General features: G+C 39.8%; 1 protein-coding gene across 1 annotated transcript; it reads right to left on the bottom strand.

Moving 5' to 3' along the window:
• Positions 1-25: 25 nt before the first annotated feature.
• Ing3 (inhibitor of growth family member 3) lies at positions 26-27,972 on the bottom strand. Its single transcript, XM_059257421.1, has 12 exons — positions 27,807-27,972; positions 27,498-27,569; positions 25,273-25,373; positions 23,586-23,651; positions 10,409-10,505; positions 8,452-8,523; positions 7,219-7,338; positions 6,773-6,930; positions 6,083-6,276; positions 4,255-4,456; positions 2,677-2,715; positions 26-861 (listed from the first exon to the last, which is right to left on the bottom strand). Exons 1-12 carry the CDS (start codon positions 27,832-27,834, stop codon positions 745-747), a joined length of 1,266 nt encoding a protein of 421 aa, XP_059113404.1. The 5' UTR covers positions 27,835-27,972; the 3' UTR covers positions 26-744.
• Between the last annotated feature and the right edge of the window lie 18 nt (positions 27,973-27,990).

The raw sequence follows: 27,990 nt of genomic DNA, 5'->3' as shown, positions 1-27,990 counted from the left end.
AAAATGTATCACTTTAACGCCCTTTCCCCCATAGGCCCCCACCCCCACCCTCTTGAGCTGCACTCTATCTGGATGCAGAACATATAGACTAATGGCACGAATCAGGTTTCACCTACAGGAGTTTCTGTTTATGTACCAGGTACTCTAGAGGACACCAGCCCACTTTATGACATGAACCAATCCCTTCAGCCTGCTGAATGAGTTTCACAAAGAAACAAAGCTTATTATAAAGGCATCTTAAAAACCATTATCGTAAATCCTTTTTAGAAGGACTGACTTTTTTTTTTTTGTTTTTTTGTTTTTGTTTTTGTTTTTTTTTTGCAACCATTTATATACAGTGTAACATAACAGCTCTGGAGTACAGTACATGCAGCAGAATATACCTGTTGAATATAAAATACTTTCTTAAAATCTTCATCGTTGGAATTCTTTGAAGTTTAAATTATAGAATGCCCATTACTTTGAGAAAATGGTTGAGGAGTACAAATGTCTGCATATGTTGGCCACAGAAATAATCCAAGGCTAACTGGAATAATATTCTTAGCACACCAGGAGTGCATAAATAATTTACTTACATTATTAAAATACAACTCATAAAATTCAAGTTCAAGATCTTCTAGGATTGTCTATGTAAATCCTTTAAGTGGTTGCCTGGAAATGAGTCGTCTCTCTTCCTCGTGTCTGACTTTCCGAGTCCTGTATAAACGCCACGCTGAAGCTCTTCCTTCCTCCAGGGAAGCAGCTCTATTTGTGCCGACTGCCTCTCCTCTTCATGGCGGCGGTACACTGTGGACAGTACCACTTCCCCTTCGGGGCTTCTGTCAAGCCAACACACCCATAGTGGAACCACTCTATCGGGCACTGGAAAACAAAGTGAAAAACAAGTGTTGGGACTTCTAGAGAACAGATGGAAAAAGTGCTCAGGAGACAGAGTATTTCATTAACCAAAATGAGATCTGTGCAATCATATTTCTTGATCCCAGCAGTGCCTTAGAGGTTACTGAGTTCAACTGATCTGCCTCATGGACCAAGAAATGGAAGCACAGAGAAAGGATGCTTCTTTGATAAGGAGGCTCATGGACTCTACAATCTGAGCACTAAAGAATGAACATTCACTCACTGTCATCTACTTGGACCGCTAGGCAGAGCCATCTTCCAAAGACAAAAGAAGATGAATCTTATACGAAGAAGGAAAGTACATTGAAGATTTTAAGATATTCAGACCTAAGTGTTCTCCTAGGAAGTGGAATGAGCTAGCTGTAACTAAAGACATCAAGTGGGGCGGCTCTGCTTCCTTTCTGGTGCTCCATTCAGAGACATGGAGAAAAATCCTCTGTGAAACATTCAGAAACCCTTGGTTCCACAGGAGTCATGACACCCGCAGGAGCACAGGAGGAACCAGAGGGACCCCAGAGGACATGGACTCTCGGTCAGCATCTTCACTAGCTCTGGAAATGGAGGGGGGGGCACTGCTTTGAACACCACCCCCCAACACACACGTGACTGCACAGGGCAGTTGGGGAACACACTGTTCCCCACCCTGTCAGGGAAGGAACACGCACGCCTGTCACTGCGTCAAGCCAATCTTTGGTATTCCTCAGACAGTTGCACAAATTCCACTCTTGTTAACATTAGGATTCCAACACTACTGGTGTCACCACTGCCAGAGGGGTCAAGCTACTCCTCTGAAGTAGGAGAGGAACAAAAGGGCTCTGCTGTAAGGCAGGCAAGGAATGAGTCAAAACTACTGACAAAAATCTGCTCAGTATTTAGTCAAACACGTATCTTTAACCAAAATTAAGTCCCTGCCGTGGTTTGAACATGAAATTTTTCTGATAGGCTCCGGGGTTTGAACAGTTGGTCCCCAGCTGGCAGCACCATTTAGGAAGTTTAAAGAACCTTTAGGAGAGGGAGCCTTGCTAGAAATACTTCACTGAGGATCGGTTTTGAGGTTTTATAGCCTGCTACTACTTCTGCTTGCTGTCTCACTTTTTATTTCCCGCGTGTGGGTGAACTGTTTATTACTAGGCAGCTTCTTGACTGCCAGGCCAACCACAAGGTCCTGCTACCATGTCTCCCCTGCCAAGATGCATTGGATCCCTCTGAAACTGTATGCCAAAAACCCCTTTTCTCTCTCGAAAGCTGCTCTTTGTCAGGGCATCCTTATCAAGTAGCTAACACATTTCCTAGGAGAGGAAGCAGGAATGCCTTCCTTCAAATCTCCCCATTTCCTCATCAGAGACGGCTCGTCCCAGCGTAAGTCTCTGGTGGAGGGAATGCTGAGTGCTGTGATAATGAAGGAAATAACCCCACATTAGGTCTTCCTTGTTCCCAGGCGTCATCTGCTTACAAGAATGGAGGACTTTAAAGTCTCATTTCTTCAATGTGGTAAACAGTCTGGAGTTTAGCAGAAAGAAAGGGAAGCTCTTAGAACTGCCAGAAGTAACTCTCAAGAATTTACTCTAAACCTAACATTGTAACACTACCTTAAAAAAAGTTAAGCAGGGAACTCATGAAGGGACATGGTCCTGCTGTGGATATGCAGATACTCCTATCAGGAGAATGTAGCTATCATAAATGAAAACCTGATTTTCAGATCAGAAGATACAGTTAATAAGACAAATACTCAATTATCTACAACTTTTTACATTCTAAATAGAAAAATGTAATACTCACATCTTGGTTATCACATCCCACCATCTCGCCATAGGATACCTAGTTGAAAGAAAATTAGACAAACTCATTATAACTATGTAATAAGCACTGAATCTAAATTAGGTATTTATGATGTCAGAGAACAGAGAGAAACTCACTGAAAATACAGTGAAGGAGCTGGGAATATGGTGGTTTTGTTATCTTTCTTAAAAGACTATGTGCCCAGAAACCACCTGCTCTTTGGAAATCTGAAAGAATTCACCACGTAAGCCACACAGAGCGGGAGTCAGATTTGTGGTGGTGGTCCTTGTGGGAAAACTAAAGTTTCTTTCTGGCTATCGACCAACTGATGGGTTTTATATCCTCCTGGGTCACTTCTGCATCAACAGAGTTTGCTACTGAGACCAGAGGGAGACAGCAGGTGTCCTCAATGACCCTCCACACAGTTTCTTTGAGATAGGGCCTCTCAAAATTAATAACATACATAACAAAACAACAGAAATATAGCCAACTCCGCTGAAGTTAATTTATAAGAATATAAAATGGTTTTAAAAGGCACGCACACGTACTAAAGCCAACTAAAACAATCATTTCATACAAAAGTTCAAATTGGTGCATTGTATTTAAGAGAAAATAATACTTAGTGCTGAACTAAGCTTTAGGAAATGCTATACATATCAATTTTAGGTAGCAGAAATAGATGTATATCTTGGTAGACTGTATCAAACACTTATAACATCATTGTATTTGAATGGATTAATATAAAGTTAGTATAAAAGCAATTACGTTGAAAATGATGTTCATAATACTTGCTATTTAAAAGAAATGAGAACTGTAACATAATCTACAGCTAGAGATGGACTAAATAAATTATGGTACAAAGCATGAGAGCTAGCATTGAAAAAAATTTTAATAAGAACCTTGTTTTAGTGAGCAATAGGCACACAAACATACCACGTCCCTATATCCATATATATTATGTGTACATAACTGGTATGGAATGAATGTTTGTATTCTTCAAAATTCCTATTTTGAAGCCATAACCCCCTATAACTGAAGACTGGGCCCGTGAGGAGTGGTTATGGTTAAGTAAAGCCAGAATCTGATGGTTCCAGTGGCTATACGAGAAGAAAAAATGAAGCTGGCACACGCTTGTATATCTGCACGATATGGTGTCCCTGTCTCCCCAAGAACACTCAGGAAACTGTCTTCAAACTATAAAAGTGGCCTCCCCAGGAAGCTAGTCAACAAGTGCCAATCTTGGCTCTCCCAGTCTCCAGAACCATGAGATGAGTCTCTGCTTGGTAAGCCACTTAGCCAGTAGTGTATTATATTAGCCAGCATACATGCAAGGTACATAGTGGTGTGATATCAAAGTGTCTCACCACCGATTGTACTGGAAGGCTGACATTCTGTGTCACTCACATGTTTCTTTATATTCTTGGTATTTACAGCAAATATGCTACTTTTATAAGAGGAAAATTCTGCAAGTAAGTCATTCTTGATTTTAGCCAGAATAAAAATGTGCTGAAAATGAACCCGTTATCTTCCTTCTTGTTTATTCAGACTGCACTTTTATAGATAGGCCCACACTTTTACCTGATTACAGATGCAATATCGAGGTTCATTGGGGTCATAAGTCCAGTCAACTTGACTATTGGAATCAGATTCGGGCACTACTGTTGCTTGCTGGGAGACTTCTTGTACTACAGTTGAAGATGATGAACATAAAGACAAGGAAGAAGAGGAGGAGGAAGAGGAGGAGGAGGATGACTGCTGGCTTGAAGACTTCGTGTTGTTTCTGGAAAACAATTAAAGAAAGATCAGTTTTCTTTGCTCATCACGAGAGGTCCCCTAAGGGTGACTACTAGTAACTGACATGAAGGAAAAGAACACATCAATGCCTGATGCTATGTTAAAGAATCTCATTCAGAAGCAACTTCCCAGAGCAAGGAAAAGCTACATTGTTTTCAATAGTTTATTTTTATTTACAATTTTTTACTTCTGAAAAATAAAATTATTGAGAAGAAATACTTTAAAAATCTTCTATACGTCAAAGTTGAGAGTATCAAAATTCATGAATTGTTCACAACCAACTCTATTCTAGAGTTCTAAAATGCAGAAACTTATTATAAGGAGTTAAATTAAATTTGGGCAATTATATCAGTTTTTAAGGTATATATATAATAGTTTTGTGGATATTTTACACTGATCATTCTTTCAGGAATTTTGTAGAGAAACAATACATTTAAAAATAAAATTAAAATATAATTATTAGATAATTCCTTTTCTTTTCTTTCTTTTTTATTTATTTTTCTCTCATATATTACATTCCAACTGTGGTTTTCCCTCCCGTCTCCCCCAGATCCACTCCTCCTCAGTTTCCCTTCAGAAAAGGGCAGGCCTTCCAGAGGTATCAACCAAACATGGCATATCAAGTTGCACTAAGACTAGGCATATTCCCTCATATTAAGACTGGATGAGGCAACCTAGTAGGAGGAAAAGGGTCCCAAAGCAGAAAACAGAGTCAGAGTCAGCCTCGGTTCCCACTGTTAAGAGTCCCAAAACCCACTCAGCTACACAACGATAACATATATGCAGAGAACCTCGGTCAGACTCAAACAGGCTCCCTGATTGTAGGTCTAGTCTCTGTGAGACCCTATGAGCCCTCGTTAGTTGATGCTGTAGACTATTTTCTTGTGAGATAATTAATTCTTTTGGCCTAGCATTTATCCCTTTTATATCTTCAGACAAAGGGTCTCCTCTGTAGCTTTGGCTGGCCTGAACTCCCTATGTAGACTAGGCTGGCCTTGAATTTGAGGTAATCCTCCTGCCTCTGCCTTCCAAGTGCTAGGCACGCAGATGAGCACCATCATGCTTGGCTTGAATTTTCAGTATGCATAAGTACTCGGTGTATCCATTATCTTAGATGAATAGTGGCAAATGATGAGTTTTCATTTCCACAGTTCACACAACCACCCTAAGTCGCTCACACACCAAATCGAGGGATGTTTTCATATAATCAGTTTTGGGGACATAAGCAAAAATTCAGATGCTTTACTTTTAATCAAAATGAAAAACCTTGTGTAAAAAACTTCCTGGGATACAATTTGTACTTTATATTAATTAACCATGAACCACCTAAATTAAAAATGGAAATGGTATCATAAAATGATTTTTCTGAAAGAATAAAAGAAAGTAAAAAGAAGCCATTTATATACAAAGTCAGAAAAACTGCAAACGACTTTAACAGTTGAAAGACTTCCAGCCTTCAAGGTAAGGAAGGCAGTGCCAACAGCTGTCTACCTGCCCGCCCGCCCTAGCATTCGGCTGGGGCCACTGCACCGGCCTTGGTTAATTCCCGGAGGCCCAGCTGAGGCACACAGTACTGAGCAAAGGCACACAGCACATCCATTACAGGACTTACTTGCTCTTCCTCCCACTTCGTGAGTCAGCTGCCGAGGAACTGGCATTCTGTGTTAAGGTCGTCATGAGTGCCGATGAGGAGGAATAGCCAGCTGTTTCTCTGGGCATTGAAAATTCTTTTCCCAGCTGAAAGTCATTATTCTTAAATGCTTCATAACTGGCTTTTAAACTTGATGTTCTTCGTCCTTCTTTCATCTTAAGTAGACATGCATTGATAGCATTAATATATGTAAATATATATTTTCTCTTTTAAGCGTTACAAGTTATGGCTATTTAAGTCATTTCATGTAAAGATTCAAAATCATTTCCATGCTAAACTGAGAAAAACTATGGGAAATAGAACTTCTTAACTTACACTGTGTGCAAACTACAGAAATGAGCTAACTGCAGCCAACACAAATCCAGCAGAAAGCCCGACTGTGGAGAGAGAACAGTAACAGTCCTCACAATGAGAGCAAGGCTACTCGAGCACTGACTGGGAGAAGGTCGGTGTGTGAGATGCACGATGCATCGCGCTCTACCCACTGACCCTCTGCAGTATTAATAAAGCACCACCTAGCCTAAACGCCCCACTTCAAACCGAAACCACACAGCGTCTGAACCCCGTCTCTTCACATCCCGTGGTTGCTCTTGGGGTCTGCCAAGGACAGGAACAGAATGTACCATCTGCCTCTAAACCCTTGCCTGGTACCTGGGCTGTTGCTTGCACTGCTTGAGCTGCTGCCATGGTGATGGCCCCTGCACCAGTCCCTGAAGATAAGGAGCCAATATTATAGGATGCCAGGGGTTGGGACGAGTTCACATTGTAAGCATTGTTGGAGGAAGCTGTGGAATTATTATTTCGACAACCTGTAAAGAAGTAAAGAAAAAAATCGGTTGCAGAGAACACAATGTTACTGAGTTTAAACTACATTATTTATTATCATTTCCAACATATAATCATTACATTTAAATTCTTCAGATACTTTAGGAATTGAATCAAAGAAAAATGGAGGCCAATTTTCCCTTTTCTATTCTCCACATGTAGACTTTAATCAGGTGACACATGTATGAATTATAACCCTGCGTGCTTCTCTATCCCCTTACTCCAACACAAACAAAACAAGTGAATTATCACAGTGAAGAAAACAAACTTACCCAGTGTGTTCTCCTTAGAAGCATCAGATGTAAGGGTGGACAGAAGAGCTTCAGATTTGAACTTCTTTTCGGGGATATGATCTGTTGCTGTATGGTGAGAAGTTGGATTATACTTCCTTTCTGAATAAAGAGAAAGAATTCACACAATTTTAAACTTTAGAGGACTATAGACAGGGCATAAGAATACTTCTACCTTTTTATAAGCCAGTACAGTTATGATCTAGGTTCCCCATGAAATGGTCATTGTGCTCACCAAGGAGAGGACAAGCAAACAGCCTTTGCCATGCTTCACCGAGACAGTAGACACTTCAAGCACTTCAGAAACTTTAGGAGCAAAATACTAAAGACAACCCATGATGCACTATGGTTTCACATATACCATGAGAGGAAGTCCATTTTAACATATTGCCTATCATTGAGAATAGCTTTCAATTTACCACTCTTTCCTATTGAATTATCTTGTCAAAAAAAAATTAAAGCAGCAAGACTATTTACTAGTCATTCACACAATTCCTTTATTCACTAACTCATTAATAGTGAGATTTTATCACATGCTAAATGTTAGGCTAAGCACTGAGAGTTAGGGCTGACCGAGACATACCTTACGAAGAAATATTGTTCAGGTCAGCCATGATACTCCCTAGGTCTGTGGAAACTGATAGGTGCTGCTGGTATTTCTATATATTCTGTCTCTATGTTTGTGGGGGGCTATCCCACCCCCACTTTTCCCCAGGGTACTCTTGAGCAGGAGCAGCAGGAAATATTAGATAGAAGTATAGCTAGAGAGAGACAGACAGAAACATAGAATAGCCTCGGGAGGGCCTGGATCCTTATCCATCAGGCCCTGACCGTATCTGCCAAAGGGCTTTTAAAGGAATGCCAAGGGGTGGAACAAAAGACCTCCACCCAGGCATGGCCAAGTGCAGACTCTTCCAACCATCTGGCAACTTTGCCCATGGTCAAATCATCCCCTTATGCAGCTCTACTGTGTCAGGCAAACTTGGATCTCACAGGGAAACTTCTGAGGGCTCCCACATATGGTTATAGAAGAGACTGCCTGTTCCCAGATTAATTACACTTTGCTTAAACGTAAAAGTCTGTAAGTAAACTGTGACAAAAGTCTATTTTTTAAAAAAAAAGGGAAAGATATTTCTCAATTGGTTATGTGGAGTTAATAAAGAGAATATATAGGTGACATCAATGAGTTTTAAACTATACTTGAATCAAACTTACTTTCCACGGGAGTATGTGAATGAGCGTGGTGATTGTTCACTGGCTGAGAAGGAGTATCTAATTCCAAAGATCCTAGAGAGGGGCACAGAAACAAACCAGAATTAAATGTCACCATAGAACTTTACACATCAACCAACCATAAGCAATGTGTCCCCTCACAGATGACTGCCCAACTCTGGTGCATAGCCTATCATTTTAGCTGGACATGTAGAGGGTCATGACCTTTGATTTCATCCTGAACAATCCTCTCTCTAAGCCAAGATTCATTTCTCAATATTCACTTTAAGTATACAACAGTTCAAGGCATGCTAATGTCTACTTAGGGGATCTCTGGTGCTGGGTGATACATAAATAGGAAAAGGGAGCATTACAGCTCTATTAATGGTGAGATCTAAAAAATTCAACCTCGTGACAGAGTCACTAGGTAATCCTGAAGGTCTAGGTATGAGGCTATTACTGCACAAAGAGAAATTTTTTCAATCACGAAAATGAAGTGTGATTCTGACAACTCCAGAAAAGAATTCAGGGCTTTGGTGAAGGATATAATTCCTAATACCAAACTTGAAAATACTTCTAAAGAAATTCTCTGAGTTTATTCCCTTGAGATAAAGTCATGTCAGGGGGCAGGGTGGAACCGTTTTTGTAATGTGATCCAGTTCCATTTCATGTGTCTGTGTCCTCGGAGTAGATGTTTTTATTAACCCTCCTGAAGCAGTGAGTAGGCGGGCATGGGGTATTGTTATCCACAGCTACCACCAGCATTTCCAAAGGAAAAAAACCTTCAAAGGCAGTTATACAATATTTCATTTTGTTCCCCAATACTCATTATCCTCAGATAGGTTTCCTCCAGAATAAAGGTACTGCCAGCAGAGAAGACATTATGTGAAGTGATGATCTACTTTTAAATTTAAGAATGCAATTCTCGCTAACAGGCCCATGCCTGCCTTCTCCAGATGAACTTCACATGTCTGATAAACACAGAGCTTAGGTACCTTGCAGTCATGAAACCCACTGTCTGGCAGGAGACCCAGGAACAAGTGCTGGCTGGTGAATGCACCAAGGTACATGGTCTGTTGGAACACTGTAATTGAATTCTCACAGAACTCACCCTCAACACTCAATGACTACCTACCTCCTCTGGACCTACTACCAAACTATCTGTTTTTATTTCACCTATTTAGGTTGGAAGAGATCCTAAATCAGTTAAAAACAGAGATCTTGTTCACATTTTGAGGAAGTCTCCAGAGTTAAGCCCAAGAAGTATCTGGTACTAAGTTGGAGTACTGCAGGTTAAATCTAGATAGATAGATAGATAGATAGATAGATAGATAGATAGATAGATAGATAGATAGATAGAATACACTAGCATGGCTTCTTCTGATAAGGGAGATCTTGGAAACAAAAGAGGAAGTGTTATGGACCCAGCGGAGATCTCAGTACACACAGGTGAGGCAAAGCTTCAAGAAGTTCCTAAGGGGAAATGCAATCTTTCTCAAAGCCTAAGCACCTAAAAACAGACTTCATTTGTGTCTCACTCTTGGCACTTGCGTTTCTTTGCCTCTTCTTTCTCACCACTGACCAGATTAGCATATAAAGACATTAAAAATGGAAGGTGTGTCCAATGTGGAGCCACATAATCACAATCACAGTGCTCTAGAACCTGAGGCAACAAGGTTTTATACAGCAAGATCACATCTCAAAGTGAAGACAAGACAAAATGGAAAGACTTTGTACGTTATTTTCATAAAGAGTGAATGGGATGACATCTTGTATTATCTCTCTCAGAGTCGATGACTCAAAGACTTCAATGCTAGACTCCAAGTTATGAGACCCAGATGCCACCATCCACCATAGGGCATGCATGCATTATTTGAAAGGCTTCTGTTAGAAAATGTCTCCTTGGTGATTGACACAGGTAACTTTCCACGATAGAGTAAAAATCATAAATTTTACTTACGCCTCTCTAATATTTCCGTAATCCCAGCATTATCAGCTTCCAGCTCCATTTTAAACTTAGCCAGTTCCTGATCCAGTTTTCTCAAGTGGCGATCTACCTGTTTCAAAGAAGATAAACGATAACACCCAAATCTGGGACCCTTCATTAAACCATTCATACAGTTTAATGAAGAAACTTAAATCTTTGTTTCTTCCAGCAAATTTGTCAATCAACCTACACCTTAGGGTGCTAGGCCAATACTCTCTCAATCTTATGTTTAAGAAACCAGAGTCTCAAATATGTTAGAAAAATGTTCTATGACCAATTTTCAGAAGTGGGGCTGTGAAAATCCAAGCAAGTGCCAGTTCTGAGGGCTGGAGGACTAGCAATACTTCACAATATGCCTAAGTTACCTTCTGCCTGAACTCTACCCTGGAGTCATCTACAGTGTCCTACAGAACTGCCCTTAGCCTAACAAAGGGACACAGGCAATCAGTGCTGCACAGCAGGAAAGTGAACCATTCTAACTGCAGATGTTTATGTAAAGGCTCAAACAAAAGGGTAAAAAAGCTAAAAATCTTCATTTCTGAAAAAGTTTGGCTAAAATGGTTTTATTTGTAATACTACTGCCTTAGTTATGATGGCAAATTTTTATCTTATGATTTGCTTATATATCTTTTCAATAACTTAGAAAAATTATGATACTTTCAACTAGCAGTATTCTAATATATTTGTAAGATTAATGTTAAATATTTTCCAATATCCTTCCAAACTTACTATTACAAAAATGAACAAACAATCCATCAAATTCTTTGAACTGTATTTTTATTGCAATACTGACAAGATCTTTTTTCAAAATCTAGCCTCACTGAATTACTGTTAAGACTAATGACAGCAGAGGATGGAGAAATGGTCCAGTGGTTAGAAATGCTTATGCTCTAGCACAACACTGAGGTTAGGGACCCACCAGAGGTTAGGTGCCTATCACCTGCATTTGATGGCTCTAGCTGCAGGGGATCCAAAGCCCTCTTCCAGCATCCACGGGCATTTGTGCTCATGTGCACAAACCCATATAACAGATAATCACAAATATGCACAATTAAAATAAAAAACAAAGTCTCAAAAACAAAACAAACAAGTTGCCGGACATGGTGGTTCGTGCCTTTAATTGGGAAGTAGAGGCAGGGGATCTCTGTGAGTTCCGGGCCAGCATAGTTTACACAGTGAATTCCAGGTCAGCCAGAGCTACACAGTGAAACCATCTCTTCTCTTTTCCAGCCCTCCCCTCAACAACAGCAAGCCCAACCCAACCAAACCAAACCAAACCAAACGAACAAGAGTGGCTTTCTTATATACACCACTATGTACTACAACATAAAACGAAGAAAAAACTCTCAATTGTTCAATTAAGTACTTTGTTTCTAACATGAGGAGGAAGAAAAAAACACCAGCAAAACACAAGATGCAGGACAGATGCTACTGAGGCCAGGTGCTCTGTGCTTTAGATGTCCTCTTAGTTACTTTTCTGTTGCTGTGATAAAACATCATGACCAAAAGCAACTTTAGGGGGGAAAAAAAGTTTATTTTAACTTATCACTTGTAGCCCATTATCCCAGAACTAAGGGCAGAAACTCAGGTAGGAAAATGGAGGCAAGAATTGATGCAGAAGTCATGGAGGAGTGCTGCTTACTGGTTTGCTCATCATGGCCTGTTCAGCCTGCTTTCATATAGCACTCAGGACCACCAGCCCAGGGATGGCACCACCCACAGTGAGCTCTGTAGGGGGTAGCTGTTCTGTCTATGACCTTGAAGCACCACCCCTAGAGATGCAGCAGGTAACTGCTCCACCTGCCTATGACCTTGAGATACATGCCCCTGGGGCATGGCCTCTCAGCAACCCTTAAGACCTGAGATGCAAGTAGGCATCCCTCTGCCCTCTTCGCTCCCTCGTGGAACTTCCATGCAGGACTGATTCAGGCAACTGGAACAGTGTTCCAGAACCTGTGTCAATTCTGTTCTGTACAGTGAGTTTTTCCCCTTAATAAGTTCTTTGCCCTTTAAACAGACTCCACAAATTTCTTGTTATAGAGCTGGACCCTCCCATATCCATCAATCAAGAACTGAGCCACAGTCTTGCTGTAGCGGTTAGAATAAGAATGCTCCCCCACCCCCCATTGGTTCATTTGAATGCTTAGTCACCAAGGGTGGAACTGTTTGAAAGGATTATAAAGATTAGGAAGTATGGCCATGTTGGAGGAAGTGTGTCACTGGGGGAAGGCTTTAAGGTTTCAAAAGCCCATGTCAGGCCCAGAGTCTGTCTGTCTGTCGGTCTCGGTCTCTCGGTCTCTCTCTCTCTCTCTCTCTCTCTCTCTCTCTCTCTCTCTCTCTCTCTCTCTCTGCCTACTGATCAGGATGAAGCTCTCAGCTACTGCTCCAGTGGCCTGCCTGTCCTCACCCTAAATTTTAAGACATTACTCTTTCCAATTTTATAAGAAAAACCATAGCTCAGATGGGTTAAGTAACATGCCCAAAGTTATAAAGCTTTTGTATTATAGACATAAGATTTAAATTTTACCTACATATATTATGCTTTATCATTTGTATCTAATGCCTTCTAAAACTGTGTATAGGAACCAACTGTTCTTTTTCTTTTTAAACTCAGAGACATATAATTCAAATAGTAAAACTAGTAATACTGTCCTAATTATTTAAATTTTAAATGTTAGCAACAATCTTCAACATATTACTTTATAAGTTTTCAGTCATTTAAAGTCAAGTTATCACTTCATATTTACATGCAAATTACTCTTCAGAATTTGGCAGAAGTCATAGCCACAATATTTAAAGTCTTCTGGTGTCATATGTTCGGGATACTTTTACTCCTAGTCATAGGACACAGATAACTTTTGAGCATCCTCTAATGGAATCTCCTTTTCAACAAAATAATGACCACAGATCTCTATTACTCAACATACAGTGTCTCTTTCATTGTCAAAATTCAATCTCAGGGGGACTCAGACTAATGAAATGCTCATATTCTAAAACACTTAACACAATGAAAACCTTCCATCAATTTATCTAAAAAACAATAAACAATGAGCTTCTAATATATACTTGGCATTAGGTTAAATGGAGGGCATGTGAAGACTGAGAAAAATCCTTGCCTTCATAGAAATTAGAATTTTACCAATAAATCAAAATTCACAAAAATTTTAACATAATAAAGACCTCAAGAAGATACAGTGTAAATGCAGCAAATAAGGATCAGTTCAAAGGGAGTGGTTAAGTAGTATAAGAATAAAAGATGCAACAATGTGATACTGGGCTGTGGTAGACACAAAGGTATGAATGACTCAGTGAAGAGCCCATTGTATTTAAATACATGGAAAGGAGTAATCATACAAAATGTCAAACAGTCAAACAGTATGTTCAGAGTGAAAGAAAGAACGGTCTAGTCCGTAATTTAAGACTAGAGAGGGAAAATGCTGGAATCGCAGTTGGGAGGGTGGTCTAAACTAATATGAAGGTGTTTCCCCCACACCACACACTCAATTCATCCTAGCTTTCTACTTAAAAATCTTTATTAAATATAGTATTGATGAAGTTCACTAGATGGCTCAGAAGAAGCAACAGAATTCAAAGAATTCAAAATCCTCAAAACTAATTTCCTACCTCAGCAGGCAGAGCAGCCATAACCACCCTAAGGGTGCAGCTCTGGAAACGGCTTCTTGATTTAAAAGCAACTGTGAACTAATTCTTTAGAAGCAACTCTTGGGCAATGCGAATTATTTTTCTTAAATTTTTCATTGCTACACTTACTAAAATAAAATTGGAAGTCAGAAAGTAAGTTGACTACAAGATTTAACTTTTGCTAAAACCCTCAAGACACAGCTATGTAAACAGTAGTGAAGGGCTACAAAAAGAGCTGAATGTAACTGAACTACATGCCTTCTTTCTACTCACGTAAGGGGTAGGGCCTGTTCTTGTTGCTCACGGCAGTGTGCACACAGGTGCAGACAGAGCAAGCTCTTAGACTGTGCCGCCCCTCTACACATCTTTAAACCTGTAAGGCTGGCTTACATAATAAAGAGGGTACTGGTCTACTTAGGAGGGATTTTATGTTTGTCACAGATTCCAAATTCAAAGTAACCATAGACTCTTATCACTGATTAGTTGCCCACCTAATGGCAATAAACGGTATCCCCAAAAGCTCTCTTGTTCTAGTTCCAAATCATTCTATAACCCCAACCACAATGGCTAAATTTAAACTACTGTCTTTTTCCAGAACTTTTCTAAGGCAAAGAAAACATTATTTAGTATATTCATGATCAAAGAATTTAGTCACACTTGGCTTCTTTGTATAAAACAACAACAACAAAACTATTCCTTAATATTTTAGAGTTGAAATATTTTATTTTTCTTTTTTGAATCTCCCAGTTTTTCAATGTTCAGATTTTACAATGCGTCACTGATGGAACTAAATTAAATTTACAAATAACTTTAAAAGTTTCTATAAGATCAGTTGCTTCAAAGATAGTCAAATGTTCCAATTTAGACATCTAGTTTGATCTTAAAGAATGGACAAACAGTTTATTAGGTTCTAAGAGAAAATCCACAGCATTAGAGGCAAGTTTCTTCCATGAGAGGGTTTTGCTACAAAGAAAAAGGTAAATTGGTGTGTGTGGGGGGGCAGGAAGTAATGACAGCAAAGTATTTTCTGATAAATCATTAAAATGGTTTTTTACATCCCTAAATTATATGACTACATGAAAATGTGAACTATTCTCCTTTGGATGAACCAAGTTCCTGGAACATGAGCTACATCTAACTGTCTTAAAAGACAGCAGGGACAGACCACAAATCACAGGCCAGGCTCACACAATATTCTTTTTTTTTTGGTTTTTTGAGACAGGGTTTCTCTGTGTAGCTTTGCGCCTTTCCTGGGACTCACTTGGTAGCCCAGGCTGGCCTCGAACTCACAGAGATCCACCTGGCTCTGCCTCCCGAGTGCTGGGATTAAAGGCGTGCGCCACCACCGCCCGGCTCATTTCTTAATTAGAGGATCAGGGGAGAACTCTCAACTTTATTGGTAGAATTTGGGTCTGAAGTTCAGTCATCTCAGGGACAGGCCAGAATATATAAACAGAAGCAAATTCAAGGGTGTTGAGCAGCACCAGACAATGAAGAGCACTCAAGCATTAACTAAAAGCTCTAATTTTAGCAGAGTGCATATAAATCAACTTTATTGGGTATTGCAATATAATACTTCTTAGAGAGTGGTATTTTGTTAAAGAACACAAATAAGTATTTAATGACTGTACTAGGATTTTAGGAAATTATCTAACAAGGTAGTTTTTTGTTTTGTTTCTAGACGTTTCTTCATTTGTAGATGCATAACATGGATTTTTTCCTTAATAAATGACATAAGCAGTGCAATGCTGGTCATAGGACTATATACATTTACTACTGAGATAAAAAGCAAATAAAATGCTATGGTGTAAAAAAGCACAATAAAATCCCATTTTATATAAAACATTGAAACATGAAATCTGACTGTAGACAGGTTCAGTGCCTCTTACTGGAAATGCATATATAGGACTGCAGAGGTGTTTCAGATTTCAAATGTTTTCAGATTTGGGGGAGGGGGTTAGATATAATACTAAAATGTCTTCAGGACAGAATCACATCTCAATACAAACTTCATTTCCATTTCATATATATATATATATATATATATATATATATATATATATATATATATATATAATCTAAAGGGAATATCCATATCCTGTTTTGCTTGTAATCTGTCACATGAAATCAAATGTGAAGTTTTTTTTACATGCAGCATTATTTCAATACCCACAAAGCTTCAATTCTGGAGAGAATTTCACATTTTAAACCTTCAGATTAGTAAAGTGTACTCAACTACCCTAAAAGCCTGTAGAAGTCAGAGACCAACTTATGAGAGTCAGTTCTCTCCTTCCACCATGTGGGTTCAAGGGATCAAATCCACGTCATCAGGCTTGGTGGAAGGTGTCTTTACGGCCTGAGTCATCTTGCCAAGACAAAGATTTAGTGTTTTAAAACGCTGAACAAATTTTCAAATCTTCCTTTAGAAGAACTCTTTCACAATTATCATATGCATTAGAAAAAAAGCTATCTAAATTAAAGACACTAAAAAAACATGAGAACATATTAAAAAGAATACTAAAAAGAACTGAGCAAAGACAGGGTCAGGAAGGACCCTGGAGAACACAGTAAAATAAATCCGGTACAAAATATCAGTGCTTTAATCCCAGCACTCGGGAGGCAGAGCCAGGCGGATTTCTGTGAGTTCGAGGCCAACCTGGTCTACCAAGTGAGTTCCAGGAAAGGCGCAAAGCTACACAGAGAAACCCTGTCTCGAAAAACCAAAAAAAAAACAAAAAACAAAAAAACCCAAAATATCAGTGGATTTCAATCAAGAACACAGCATGAGGACTGTGTATTTTAGAATAAGCATGAGAGATTTATCAACTGGGGCTGAGCACCCCCACGGTCACTTATTCTCTGCATTTGGCCAGTTGTGGATCTCTGTAATAGTCTCCATCTGTTCCAAAAAGCTTCTTTGAGGAGGAGTAAGAGCTACACTTATCTGTGGGTTTACGGATAAGTATTTAGGGTAGAATTACAAATTGTATTGGTTTAGGAAAATGACTGCAGTAGCTTCTCCTCTAGGGTCTATGACCTCTTCAGCCATTAGTATTTGGATAGGTTTACAGTATCAGGCTGGATTTCATCCTAATAAGCAGGACTTAAATCCAGTAAGACAGCTCCTGGTTACCCCCAAGGTAAAAGCCACTACTGCAGCACCTGCGATACCTTGCTATGCTTGCTATAAAGCTCATACACTTTACAATTGGTTGCAACTTGGGGGCTCAGGAAAAATCACAGAAGGGGTGTGTGTGGAAATATTATAAGTGCCTGAGGACCAGGACACCTAAAGCTAGATGTCTTCTAGACATAACAGGAAAGCTGCACCCATAAAATTTCAACAATATAATTGCCTAATTAAGATTTGCACAATGAACACCAATTGTCATGCCAACACGAATAGAAGTTTCACCCCCTAGAAGAGGAGGTATGGGAAATCATGGCTCGTGAGACAAGAAGAATCAGGTTTCTCCTAGGATGAACTCTCTGATAGGTTATCCAATCCCAAGTGGTCAGCCACAAATGCATGTATATATAAGCAATGCTAAATAGACTCAGTAAGAGATCTCCCCCCTACACACACACAAGCACACGCACACACACTCACATGCACACACATACACATAAATATATAGAGAAGAAGATTAGACAGACAATCAATAAATGATAGACAGATCATATGCATGTATACATGTAACAACAATAATTAAAGAGTGGTCATGGATTTGAGAGGCAATGGAGGGAGACATGGGAGGACTTAGAGAGAAGAGGAAGAAGGGTAGAAATGATGAAAATATAGCATTCATGCATGAAATTCTCAAAACCTTAAATTTTAAAAGGGACCAAAGTGGAAACACAGCTTAGAAAAGCTACTCTAGTCTTTCTGGCAAATGATGAATATATTACAGAGGTTAGGTTCTAGAATCGATACAAGGGGGTTTTCTAGAAACTAGCAATGCTCTTTATCTTGTCTGGGCTATGGTTATAATAGTACATACGCTGGGCGGTGGTGGCGCACGCCTTTAATTCCAGCACTCGGGAGGCAGAGCCTGGCGGATCTCTGTGAGTTCAAGGCCAGCCTTGGCTACCAAGTGAGTTCCAGGAAAGGCGCAAAGCTACACAGAGAAACCCTGTCTCAAAAAACCAAAAACAAACAAACAAACAAACAAACAAATAAAAACAATAGTACATACATCAGTCCAAATGTAAGTAATAGATTTAGTGCATGTATATTGTATTCTTTCTTATTACATTCTAATTTTTAAAAAGTACTAATAGTACAGCAGGCTAAACAAGTAGGGAGGAATTATTTGGTGAGTAAAATGATCAGGCCATGGAGAGTAAGTGTGGGGAAGATGGGAACAAGGCCTGGAAGAGGACTTTTAGAACCCTAATCTGAGAAACTACAGATCAGTGGATCTCTGAGATAAGGGCTGGGGGGCGAGAGAGAGAGGAAAGTCTCAGATAATGGGATTCAGCAACTCAGAATGTCCAGCCTTAAGGGACTGCTGTCTAGTTTATGAAACTAAGAGAATACATGGAAAGGTAACTGCGAAGTGTTTCTCTACTTGGATGGAAGGTATGTGTGTAGGAAATACAAGAGCATCTGATCAAGCAATTTATTGTATAGTATGGTAACTGATCTTCCCTGCCCTCTGGACAGGGAATAAAAGAAAATGATCTATGAGCAATACTTGAATAAGAAAGAATAAGGGTCAAGGACATAACCCAAGGAACACCATCATTATGAGTGACATAAGAGACCAAGAAAGGCTACAAAGGTGGCAACATTTTAGTGGAGTTTTCACGTCACAATATATGAGCAAAAATGTCAGTGAAGAGAGAATGGTAAACAGCATTCAACTTCCCAAGAGAGTCAAAATGGACTACGAGTGCCCAATGGATTAAATAAAGAAGTTATTAACTGAGGTTGCAAGGGATTGGCAAAGAGAACATAAATTACAATGGATTTAGGAATCAACTGAAGATGAGAGAACATCAAAAAGCCTGAATGAGAAACTCAAGAAAAACTGCTTCAGAAAGGATTTGTTTGAGTGTCTGTCTATGTGTCTTTAAAAAATAAGGGAGAAGCAAAGGTTTAAATGCTGTGACATACAGCCCTATGACAAGAACAGAAAATATAAGAAAAGAAAGCCAAGGCTGAAGATGAGGAACAGAATGCATATATGATATATATATATGATATATATATATATCATATATATATATCATATATATCAGAAGGTATTAGAAGGGATAGGAACAGTAGTAAAAGGGAACATTCATAAGTTCAAGGCTAGCCTGGACTATATGGAGAGACCTCATCAGAGAGACAGAGACAGACAGACAGATGGCAGGGTGGGAATGTGCAAGAATAAGGAAAGCTATAGAAAGATGACTCATGGAATAACTGACAGGCAGAGATAATGGCCTAGAGATAACTGCAGAAGCAGTCACTAAAAAGCCTCAAATTATATTCTTGTCAATCCGAGGCAAGGTCACATGACTAGAGCGGGGATGTTTGTGGGAAATGAGGGCATTGTTTTGGGATGACCATGGGGAAGAACAAAAAAGAAATCAACTCCATTTAAACACAGGACTAATGCATGGTGTCTAATGAAAGGGTCCCAATATTAAGTGAAGCCAACCAGTCTGTGGAGGTACCAGCTTCACAGTTGCCTAGTATCCCCAACTGTGCTAGCTACGAGTGACGGCTGGTGTCTGTCAGAGCAAGACACCTTAAGATGGCAGCGATGCAGAAGACACTGAAAAAAATGGGGATAAACGTCCAAGAGCTCAACTAGAGTCTCAGATTAAAATGGATGGTGAAGTAGAAGGAAATGAGGCCCAGATGCAAGAGGTATTTCAGAGGTGGAGAAACTCCCATGATGCTCAGGTTCAGCACGTGGAGAATGGAGGAGAGCAGTGTTTATAGAGGACTAAAGGACTAGGAGGTCAATGGTCTCTCTCTCTCTCTCTCTCTCTCTCTCTCTCTCTCTGTGTCTCTCTGTCTCTCTCTGTGTCTCTGTTTCTCTCTCTCTCTCTCTCTCTCTCTCTCTCTCTCTCTCTCTCTCTCTCTCTCTCTCTCACACACACACACACACACACACAGAAACCTTGTGTTCTATCTATCTATCTATCTATCTATCTATCTATCTATCTATCTATCTATCGGTATCTCTTTTACATGTACACACACACACACATAATTAAAAATGAAATCTAAAAAATACTAACACATAAAATCTGTGTTTCTGAGTTACAATATAATACATCAAAACATATATAACGTGTAATATTCAAGTCAGAATAAATACATCCATCTCAACACTTGATCTCTTTTTCTTACGGGTAAAAACAATGAAACCCTTTCTTCTACCTTTTTAAAACAGCATGCAGCAGCAATAGCAGGTACTGTAACTTAGTACCTACTCCCCAACATCCCCCTACAATCCCTAGAATCTTCATAACCTCTATCTTGATTCTAAAGTATGTATTTAGACTCATCTAAGAGATAATGCAGAAGAAAAGGTACTTCAATGGGGAAAAAGGGTTATTGAAATAGCAATGGCGTGACTTAAAGAGAAGAGAGGCAAAGAAGCAGGAAGGAGGGAGAAGTGGAAAGAAGGGAAAGGACAAACAGAAGAGAAGATGGCAAGCCTAGAGATATTAGCAGGTGAAAGAACACAGCTTCAACCTGGAAGGGCTGAGCAACTCCAGTTGGAAAAAAAGAGATAAAGTGAGTCTTTAAATGAGAGAAAGCCATCCTAAGAGTGTTGTGTGTGCATATGTGCTTGCATGTATGCATGTGCATGTAGGTATATGTGTGTGCATTAAGTGTGCATGAGATTAAAAAGCCATTTTATAAAGAAGCTGAAGTTAGAGATCAAATTGTTTCTAGAGCCACATTATCAGTAAAGTAGTTGAACAGGGGTTCTATTCTCATGGCCACAGAACTATGGATGTTCACTTATCATGTCTACTACATGTATTAAGAGCCCAGCTTATTATAGCCATTACAAATAAAAAACCTTCAGCTACTTTGTTTCTCACCAGAACTTGATAATATGACCACATAATCCTACTGCTAAAGATACCACACATGGGTAAGACAGAGAAATCAAGTGAGAACTGAGCTGGAAGCTTCTCCTCACTGCGTTCTCAGTGCCAGAAGACACTCTGCAAGCTGCTGGAGGAGGAAAATCAACATTCTTCCCCAGCTGTAAGTCATGTGGTACAGTAGCAACTGGCCAGGCAAGATGTGTCGTCTGGTTCAAGAGTGCCTTGACTGAGAAAGAGCTCATGGCTGGGGAGTCAAAGGCCCTAGAGGAAAATCTACTACTGTGGTTTGCTAAATGGTCATGTTGTCAAATTTCCTTCTCAACACTCATGTTTATATGTACACGTTAGTGCCCTTCTCAGCCAAGCCTCTTATTACAGGATATGGCAGTTACTGCAGAGACCCTTCACTAGTCAAAGTACCAAGACTACAGGATGGGGTGTGTTCAGCCCTAAGGGGGACATCCACATAATCCCTTCCAAGGCTTGGGGAACATCATGGTACAGTCAGAGACTGGAAGATGAGAAACAAAAACCACATCTTCTGACATGCCACAGCACTGTACTGGTGAATTCGTTTGCAGCTGCGGTTACTTGCACAAGATCGAGCCTGTCAATGTTTCATCATGGACAACAGAGGGACCTATGAGGTCCCACCCTCCCTGAGGGTCTGTTGGCAGCTAATGGTTGCTGGGGAGTGGGGTAACATTTTCTTCCGTGGTAGAGCCGTTGACAAATTGCCCATGCTCAAGGAAATACCCTCCCACCCATGCTTGTTCAAAGAACTCTAATTGAAGTGCCTCACACAGAGAAAGAAGACCCGGATGTGGAGGCTGGCTTCCTGAGGACAGGGAGAGTTTCCGCATGAGTTGGGATGAGAGAGCAGAACTACCAGTGAAAATGACTAAAATTCATTATACACATGCGATATAACTGTCCAAGGAGAAAAACAAGTAAACTAATAATAAAAAAGAATATAACTCATCTGTAAGATACACTTCTACCTTTAGTAACTAAGGTCTGAAGCATTTTCAGAAGCTTCAGCATAGGAAATACTGGTTTTTCAAGAAAGCTTTGCTTTTTTTTAACATCAGTTTATTTTTGCAACTGTCCCTTTCAACCACTTGTCAGTCCAGCAAGATCAAAAAAATAAAAATTAAAATTAAAAATTCTACTATACAAAAACAACAGCATACTTTCTTTTATGATACTGATATTGTACTCTAATGCAAGCATTTATACACACAGTGGGTACCTTTTGTTCTAGTTAGCTTTAACTGTCAACTTGCTAGCCTAGAGTCATCTGAGAAAGGAATTGCCTAGATCAAACTGGCCTGTGGGCATGTCTGGGGGAGGGGTTCTGTCTTGATTGTTAATTCATATGGGAGGGTTCTGTCCACTGTGGGTGGTACCATTCCTTGGGCAGGTCCTGGGCTCTATAAGCTAGCTGGGCATGAGTTTGTATAAGCCAGCAAGTACAGTTCTTTCATGACTTCTATTCCTGTCCTGACTTTTCTCAACAAGGAACTGCAACCTATAAGCTGAAATAAATCTTTTCCTCCCTTACATTGCTTTTGGTCAGAGTATTTAACACAGCAAAAGAGATGAGACTAGAACATTTTTATAATGTCTCATGTATACTAATAACATTTTATTTGCATGTATTTTTTCAATGGTAAACTATATCTGGAAAACACAACACAAATAAGATATAAAATGTAAAAGTTGAAGTCAACAAAAAGTGAACACTGTTTTTCTGCTTCAACTTACTTTGACACAAAAAAAGAAATTAATTTTTTCCTAAACTACATAGCTAAGGAGAAGCTTTGCATTACAATCCTAATGTCAATTTGAGAAGCAAATGAATGCATTATTCTTTTCTTGGTGATTCCAAACTTTTAGAGTATCTGTTGCAAGAAATACTTTTTTTCACTTTCTTTTTATAAATTTTTTTACATACAATATATTTTGATCCTATTCTTCCCCTCCCCCAACTCCTCCCAGATCCTCTCACCTCCCTACCCTCCTAACTTCATGTTTTTTTTCTCTCTTTCAAAACACAGCAACATAAAACAACCCCCAAAACAGAAGGCAAAACAAAACAAAGAAATCCAGTAAGACAGAAAACAAAAACAAAACAAAAAGCACACTTTACATGGAACCCTCTTTCTCATTTTAATCAGACTACCAAAAACTTTCACTAACACAGTACTCTTAATTACATTTTATCATAAGAATAATTTCAAAATGGTAGAAAAAAGGGTTAATTAGATAAAGCCAATTCTTTCTTGAAATGAAAATGTTACCCACACTCTTACAGTAATCATCATTGAAATGTGTGGCTTTTGACATATTAACACTCCAGTTTATATTTAAGCTAACAAGATTGATAACAAAATCCTGAATTCTAGCACACACTACATAATATGCACATTATTTTACTTACCAAATCATATATTTGGTTTGCCAACTGTACTTTCTCATCTGCATCTTCCAAAGCCTTATAGTAGTCCTAAAGAAAAACGTTTTCATTTTAAGCATTGGTAACGTTAGCATGCATGCATACACATATATATTCCTGCCTCTTCATTATTCTACCTTGCTATCATCCAGCCATCTCATATGAGCAATAGCAAGCCTCCCATGGTAGAGTGTGGCTGGGAGAGCATTAAAAACGAAGGGCAATGTTAAAAATTAAAAGATGACGTTCAAAAATCTCAGAAAAGACAAGTAAAAGAAATTATGCCAAGTCCAGTCTCCTTACTAGAAAGTTATGAGTTAATAAATATATGAAAGAACAAAAGAATGTTAAGATTTAGCTAACATATAAAACATACCAACACTCCGTTTATACAACTTAAAAATACTTATGTGTATATGTTGCTTGCATGTATGTATGTGTACTGCATGCCTCAGAGAGGGGACATCATGTCCGCTGGAACTGCAATTATAGATCGCTGTGAGCCATCATGTGGGTGCTGGGAATAAAACCTGGTCCTCTGGAAGAGCAGCCAGTGCTCGCTCTTAATCATTGAGCCATTTCTCCAGCCCCAACTTTTGTAACAAAAATACAGTCATAGAAAGGATTCTGACCTGCATGTCTATGGCTCTAGTTTTAAATTAGGTATAAATTCATACCACCCAAACTGTAGTTTATATTTTTCTATATTATAGTTTAAAAAAGAAAAATTACATTTTAAAAAAGAAAAAAAGTATCTTATGAGCTTCTACACACCATTAGACTTTTAGGGGTATGTTCAAGCTGTGCTACATCAAAAACCTTTTAGTTGAGAGGGATGGCCAGTGAGTTCCGGATTTACATATGCAAGTTCTAAACTCCTACACACCTGGGTCCCCAGGTATTATATAAGGCAGGACCACTTCTCTTAGGAATGCAGACTTTTCCCCTTCGTAACAGAAGCAGCCTTCCTTCCACATGGAAGAATAACACAACTGTGAACACTTTAGTTTTAAATTTAATTTTTCTGTAGCTCCCAGAAAATTAATATCAAGGTTGGGTGTCTTTATTTTTCCTCATATTAAAAGACTTGACCCAAGTCATGAGCTACATGGCAGTGAGGACCAAAGCCAAGTCTTGGAAGTTAATGCTTCCAGTGCATCCTTAAAGACACCAGACCCCACATCCCAGCACACTCGTGAGCTTATCTAATCTGCCCTCTAATTTGGAGGACAGCCCTAAGTCCCAGAACTAGCTACACCTCAGAAAGAACTACAGGAAGCTCTAAAATGGTGCTTCTCAGTCTTCCTGATGCTGAGGCCCTTCAGTACAGTTCCTCGTGCTGTGGTGACCCACACTTTAAAATTATTTTCACTGCTACTTCATAACTGTAATTTTGCTACTGTTACGAATCTTGTGTTTTCAGTTATGAATCAGTAATGTAAATATCTGTGTTTTCTGATGGTTTTGGTGACCCCTGTGAAAGGGTTGTTCCCCTCCTATAGGGGTCACAACCCACAGGTTGAGAACCTCTGCTCTAAACTATAACAAGTACCCCCCAAGTCACTCATAATGAATGTTCCTTCACTCAATATCCAGGGATCAACCTAATTTTAAATCTCTCTCTCAGAGGGTCCCAACTGTGACTGACAATCATCCAAGGTATTCCACTTACTTTTTTGATGGATGCCATCTGTTCTTCTCGCCACTCGGGTTTGTTCTTCTTTGCGTTCATAAAGAATTCACTGACTCTTTGTTCTAGTTGATCCATCGCATCTGACATAATAAAACAATTCACACTTAGCCGACCAAACTGCTTTGATTTGAGGAAAGACAAAGAAGTCTGACAACATGTACTGTTTTGTTTGCTAGTGGCTTATACACGTTACACTTTTATTCCATCAACAGTAATGCCCTAACTACCTTAGTTTTAAAAAGCTGCAATATTTTGTACTGACTTCTGCTGTTTCAAAACGCTTTCCAATAATCAAGGTAGGGTCAACCACACAGACAAGGATCTATGCCACAAGCCTTGAGTAGCACAGCACTGAAATCAGCTAATGGCATTAAGTCAGCTGTTATGGCAACCATAGCTGCTTACTAAGAGTACTACTAGAAAGTTTTCACACTTCTTTTAAGAAAAATAGTGATAATATATTCAACATTTGCAACATAGCATCAAGCACCCCATCAATTCATCTTTATGAGGCTACGAAATGTGTGATCATTTGTTTACTTAAGATGCCATTTACTCATCAACACACATGCTATTTATTCTATGCAAGGGTGTTCCAAAGCCCGTGCCAAAAATAATGACCTTAGTGGATGACTGCTAAAAAAAAAAAAAAAAAGACAAATAAATAAACGGGATTTTCTGTTGTGGAAATGGAGAAAAACTTGCTCACTATATTCATCATTTAAAGATCTTCAGTGCTTTTGAAAAAAGTGAGACATTGTAGTTAATCTTAAGTTTTAAAAAGCATTTTACTTTCAGTTCATGTGCCAATAGTAGACATGATGCTACTTTTGTTAATACATAATCACTTTTATCTTCAGAGAACACCAGGCTTATAAAAAAATAAATAAATTTGAAAACCCTGTAATGTGTGTAGACTAAATCCAAACTACCACAGAATTTTAAAAAATTGAAAGATTAAAAATGTTTTAAATAATCCCTTATTTTATACCTATTTGTAATGGGTATTATACATCCTAATTATCTGTATTATTTTAAATCCTCAGATTGTCTTTTACAAAAAAAAAAAAAAAAAAAAAATGCCCCAAGGCAGCAAAGCCGCCAAGGTAGATAAGAAACTGGTGATGTCCTAAAGCGAATCCAAATCTATCTTCCACCAAGCTCTGCTCAATCCCTTTGGAATGTGCTTTGGCAAATGTTTACTACTGCAACTACATTTAAGTCAAAAAGGAAAATCACATAAACACCTGCCACACGTTTATGATGGGCTATGGGGCTATGCGCCCTAAGAGATGACCCAGAGATTGAGAAGTACATTAGGGAACAAAAAGTACAGAAGAGTGTGTGTGTGTGTGTGTGTGTGTGTGTGTGTGTGTGTGTGTGTGTGTGTGAGGGGGCAGTGTAGGACTGAGAATGAAAAGAACAAGCTCTTAGCAAACTCAAGCTGCCTTTGAGCCACCTCCAATATGACTTTTCAAGAGAACAAGGTTAATTTGGGAATAAGTCACATACAAAAACTACCAAGGGTTGACTGGCAGAAAAATCAAAGCTGAGCCAGTATGGTGGCCCATGCCTATACATCCCAACACCAGACAGGCAGAAGCAGGAAGACCAGGAGATTAGGGCAGCCTAGGATACGTAGTGAGTGTGAGACCAGCCTGATCTACGTGGCTGTGTTTATAAAACAAGAAAGAAATAAGCAGGAAAGCCTACCAAATGCCTAAATTTTTATAAAGAGCAGATCAGAAGATTTCCATCATCATTATTTCTCTCCCTCCTTTTGGCTGAGAAAATAACCATGCTGTTGACAGCTCTAAGTGTCTTTCATGATATGCAACTTGTCAAAGTTCGGCCTTCCAAGTCCACTAGGCTCCCTAAAGAACCTCACAGAACCTGTGATTCTTAAGTCTTTACTCTTGAGAAATTCGGAATACAAGGAACTTTTAAGTCTGAATGCAGAACTCCAAGTTCCACACAGAGGCTCAAGTGCAAACCTTCTTAAAATCACGCGAGTTTCCACTGCGGTGCAGTGTCGTCATCTCCATGCAGTACACAAACACTGTGTTTGCTGTGCCCCGCGTGTTAACGGAATGGTGTGCCTGCCGCCTCCTGTTAACAGCCCGAGAAAAGTAGCGCGGAGAACCCGCCAGGCGATGCCCGAGGGAGGCCGGGGCTGCGCGGGGCCGTGGAGACGCGCCACTTACTCTGCACCTGCAGATCCATCTCGCGCATCTCCGTGAAGCGGTCCCGCAGGTCCATCGGAAGCTGCTCAATCACTGTCAAAGGCACAGTCCGTCAGAGGGCGGGGCCAACGGCGAAGGTACGCGCTGGCGTCACGCGTGCGTGCGTGCGTGCGTGCGTGCGGGGGGGGCGGCTCACAACGAGGCTGCCAGTTACCGTGAGAAAGAAACATCCCCCGCTCCCCCTCCCTCCCGCCATCCCGCCCGCCCGGCCACTCGCGCTCCCGCCCGCCGCGGATCCCGCCCGCCGCGTTGCCGGCGCCGCGCACTCACTTTCCAAATAGTCCTCTAGGTACAACATCGCGGCCCTGACTGCTGCGGGGACGAACGGGTCCAGGGGTTTATTTGTGTCACTCGCTGTCGCCGGAGTTTTGTCCCTTCCAATATGGCGCCTCCGCTAGCAGCACCCGCTCGACTCCGGCAAAGGAAAAAAAAAAAAAAAAAAAAAAGCAAAAAA

The sequence above is a fragment of the Peromyscus eremicus genome, chromosome 3 (genome assembly GCF_949786415.1).
Source record: "Peromyscus eremicus chromosome 3, PerEre_H2_v1, whole genome shotgun sequence".
Classification (NCBI taxonomy): Eukaryota; Metazoa; Chordata; class Mammalia; order Rodentia; family Cricetidae; genus Peromyscus; species Peromyscus eremicus.
Note: the sequence above shows the minus strand (reverse complement) of the source record. Positions and strands in the feature narration are given on the sequence as shown.

Bases quoted from the DNA above. Each gene is read 5' to 3' on its own strand.
- Ing3 (XM_059257421.1), bottom strand. From the start codon at position 27,834: ATGTTGTACCTAGAGGACTATTTGGAAA. The intron at 23,652-25,272 runs GTAAGTGGAATA...GTTTTTCTTTAG, and splicing joins AGATGGCATCCATCAAAAAA to GACTACTATAAGGCTTTGGA. The intron at 6,277-6,772 runs GTACCAGGCAAG...TGTCTACTTAAG, and splicing joins CAGTGCAAGCAACAGCCCAG to ATGAAAGAAGGACGAAGAAC.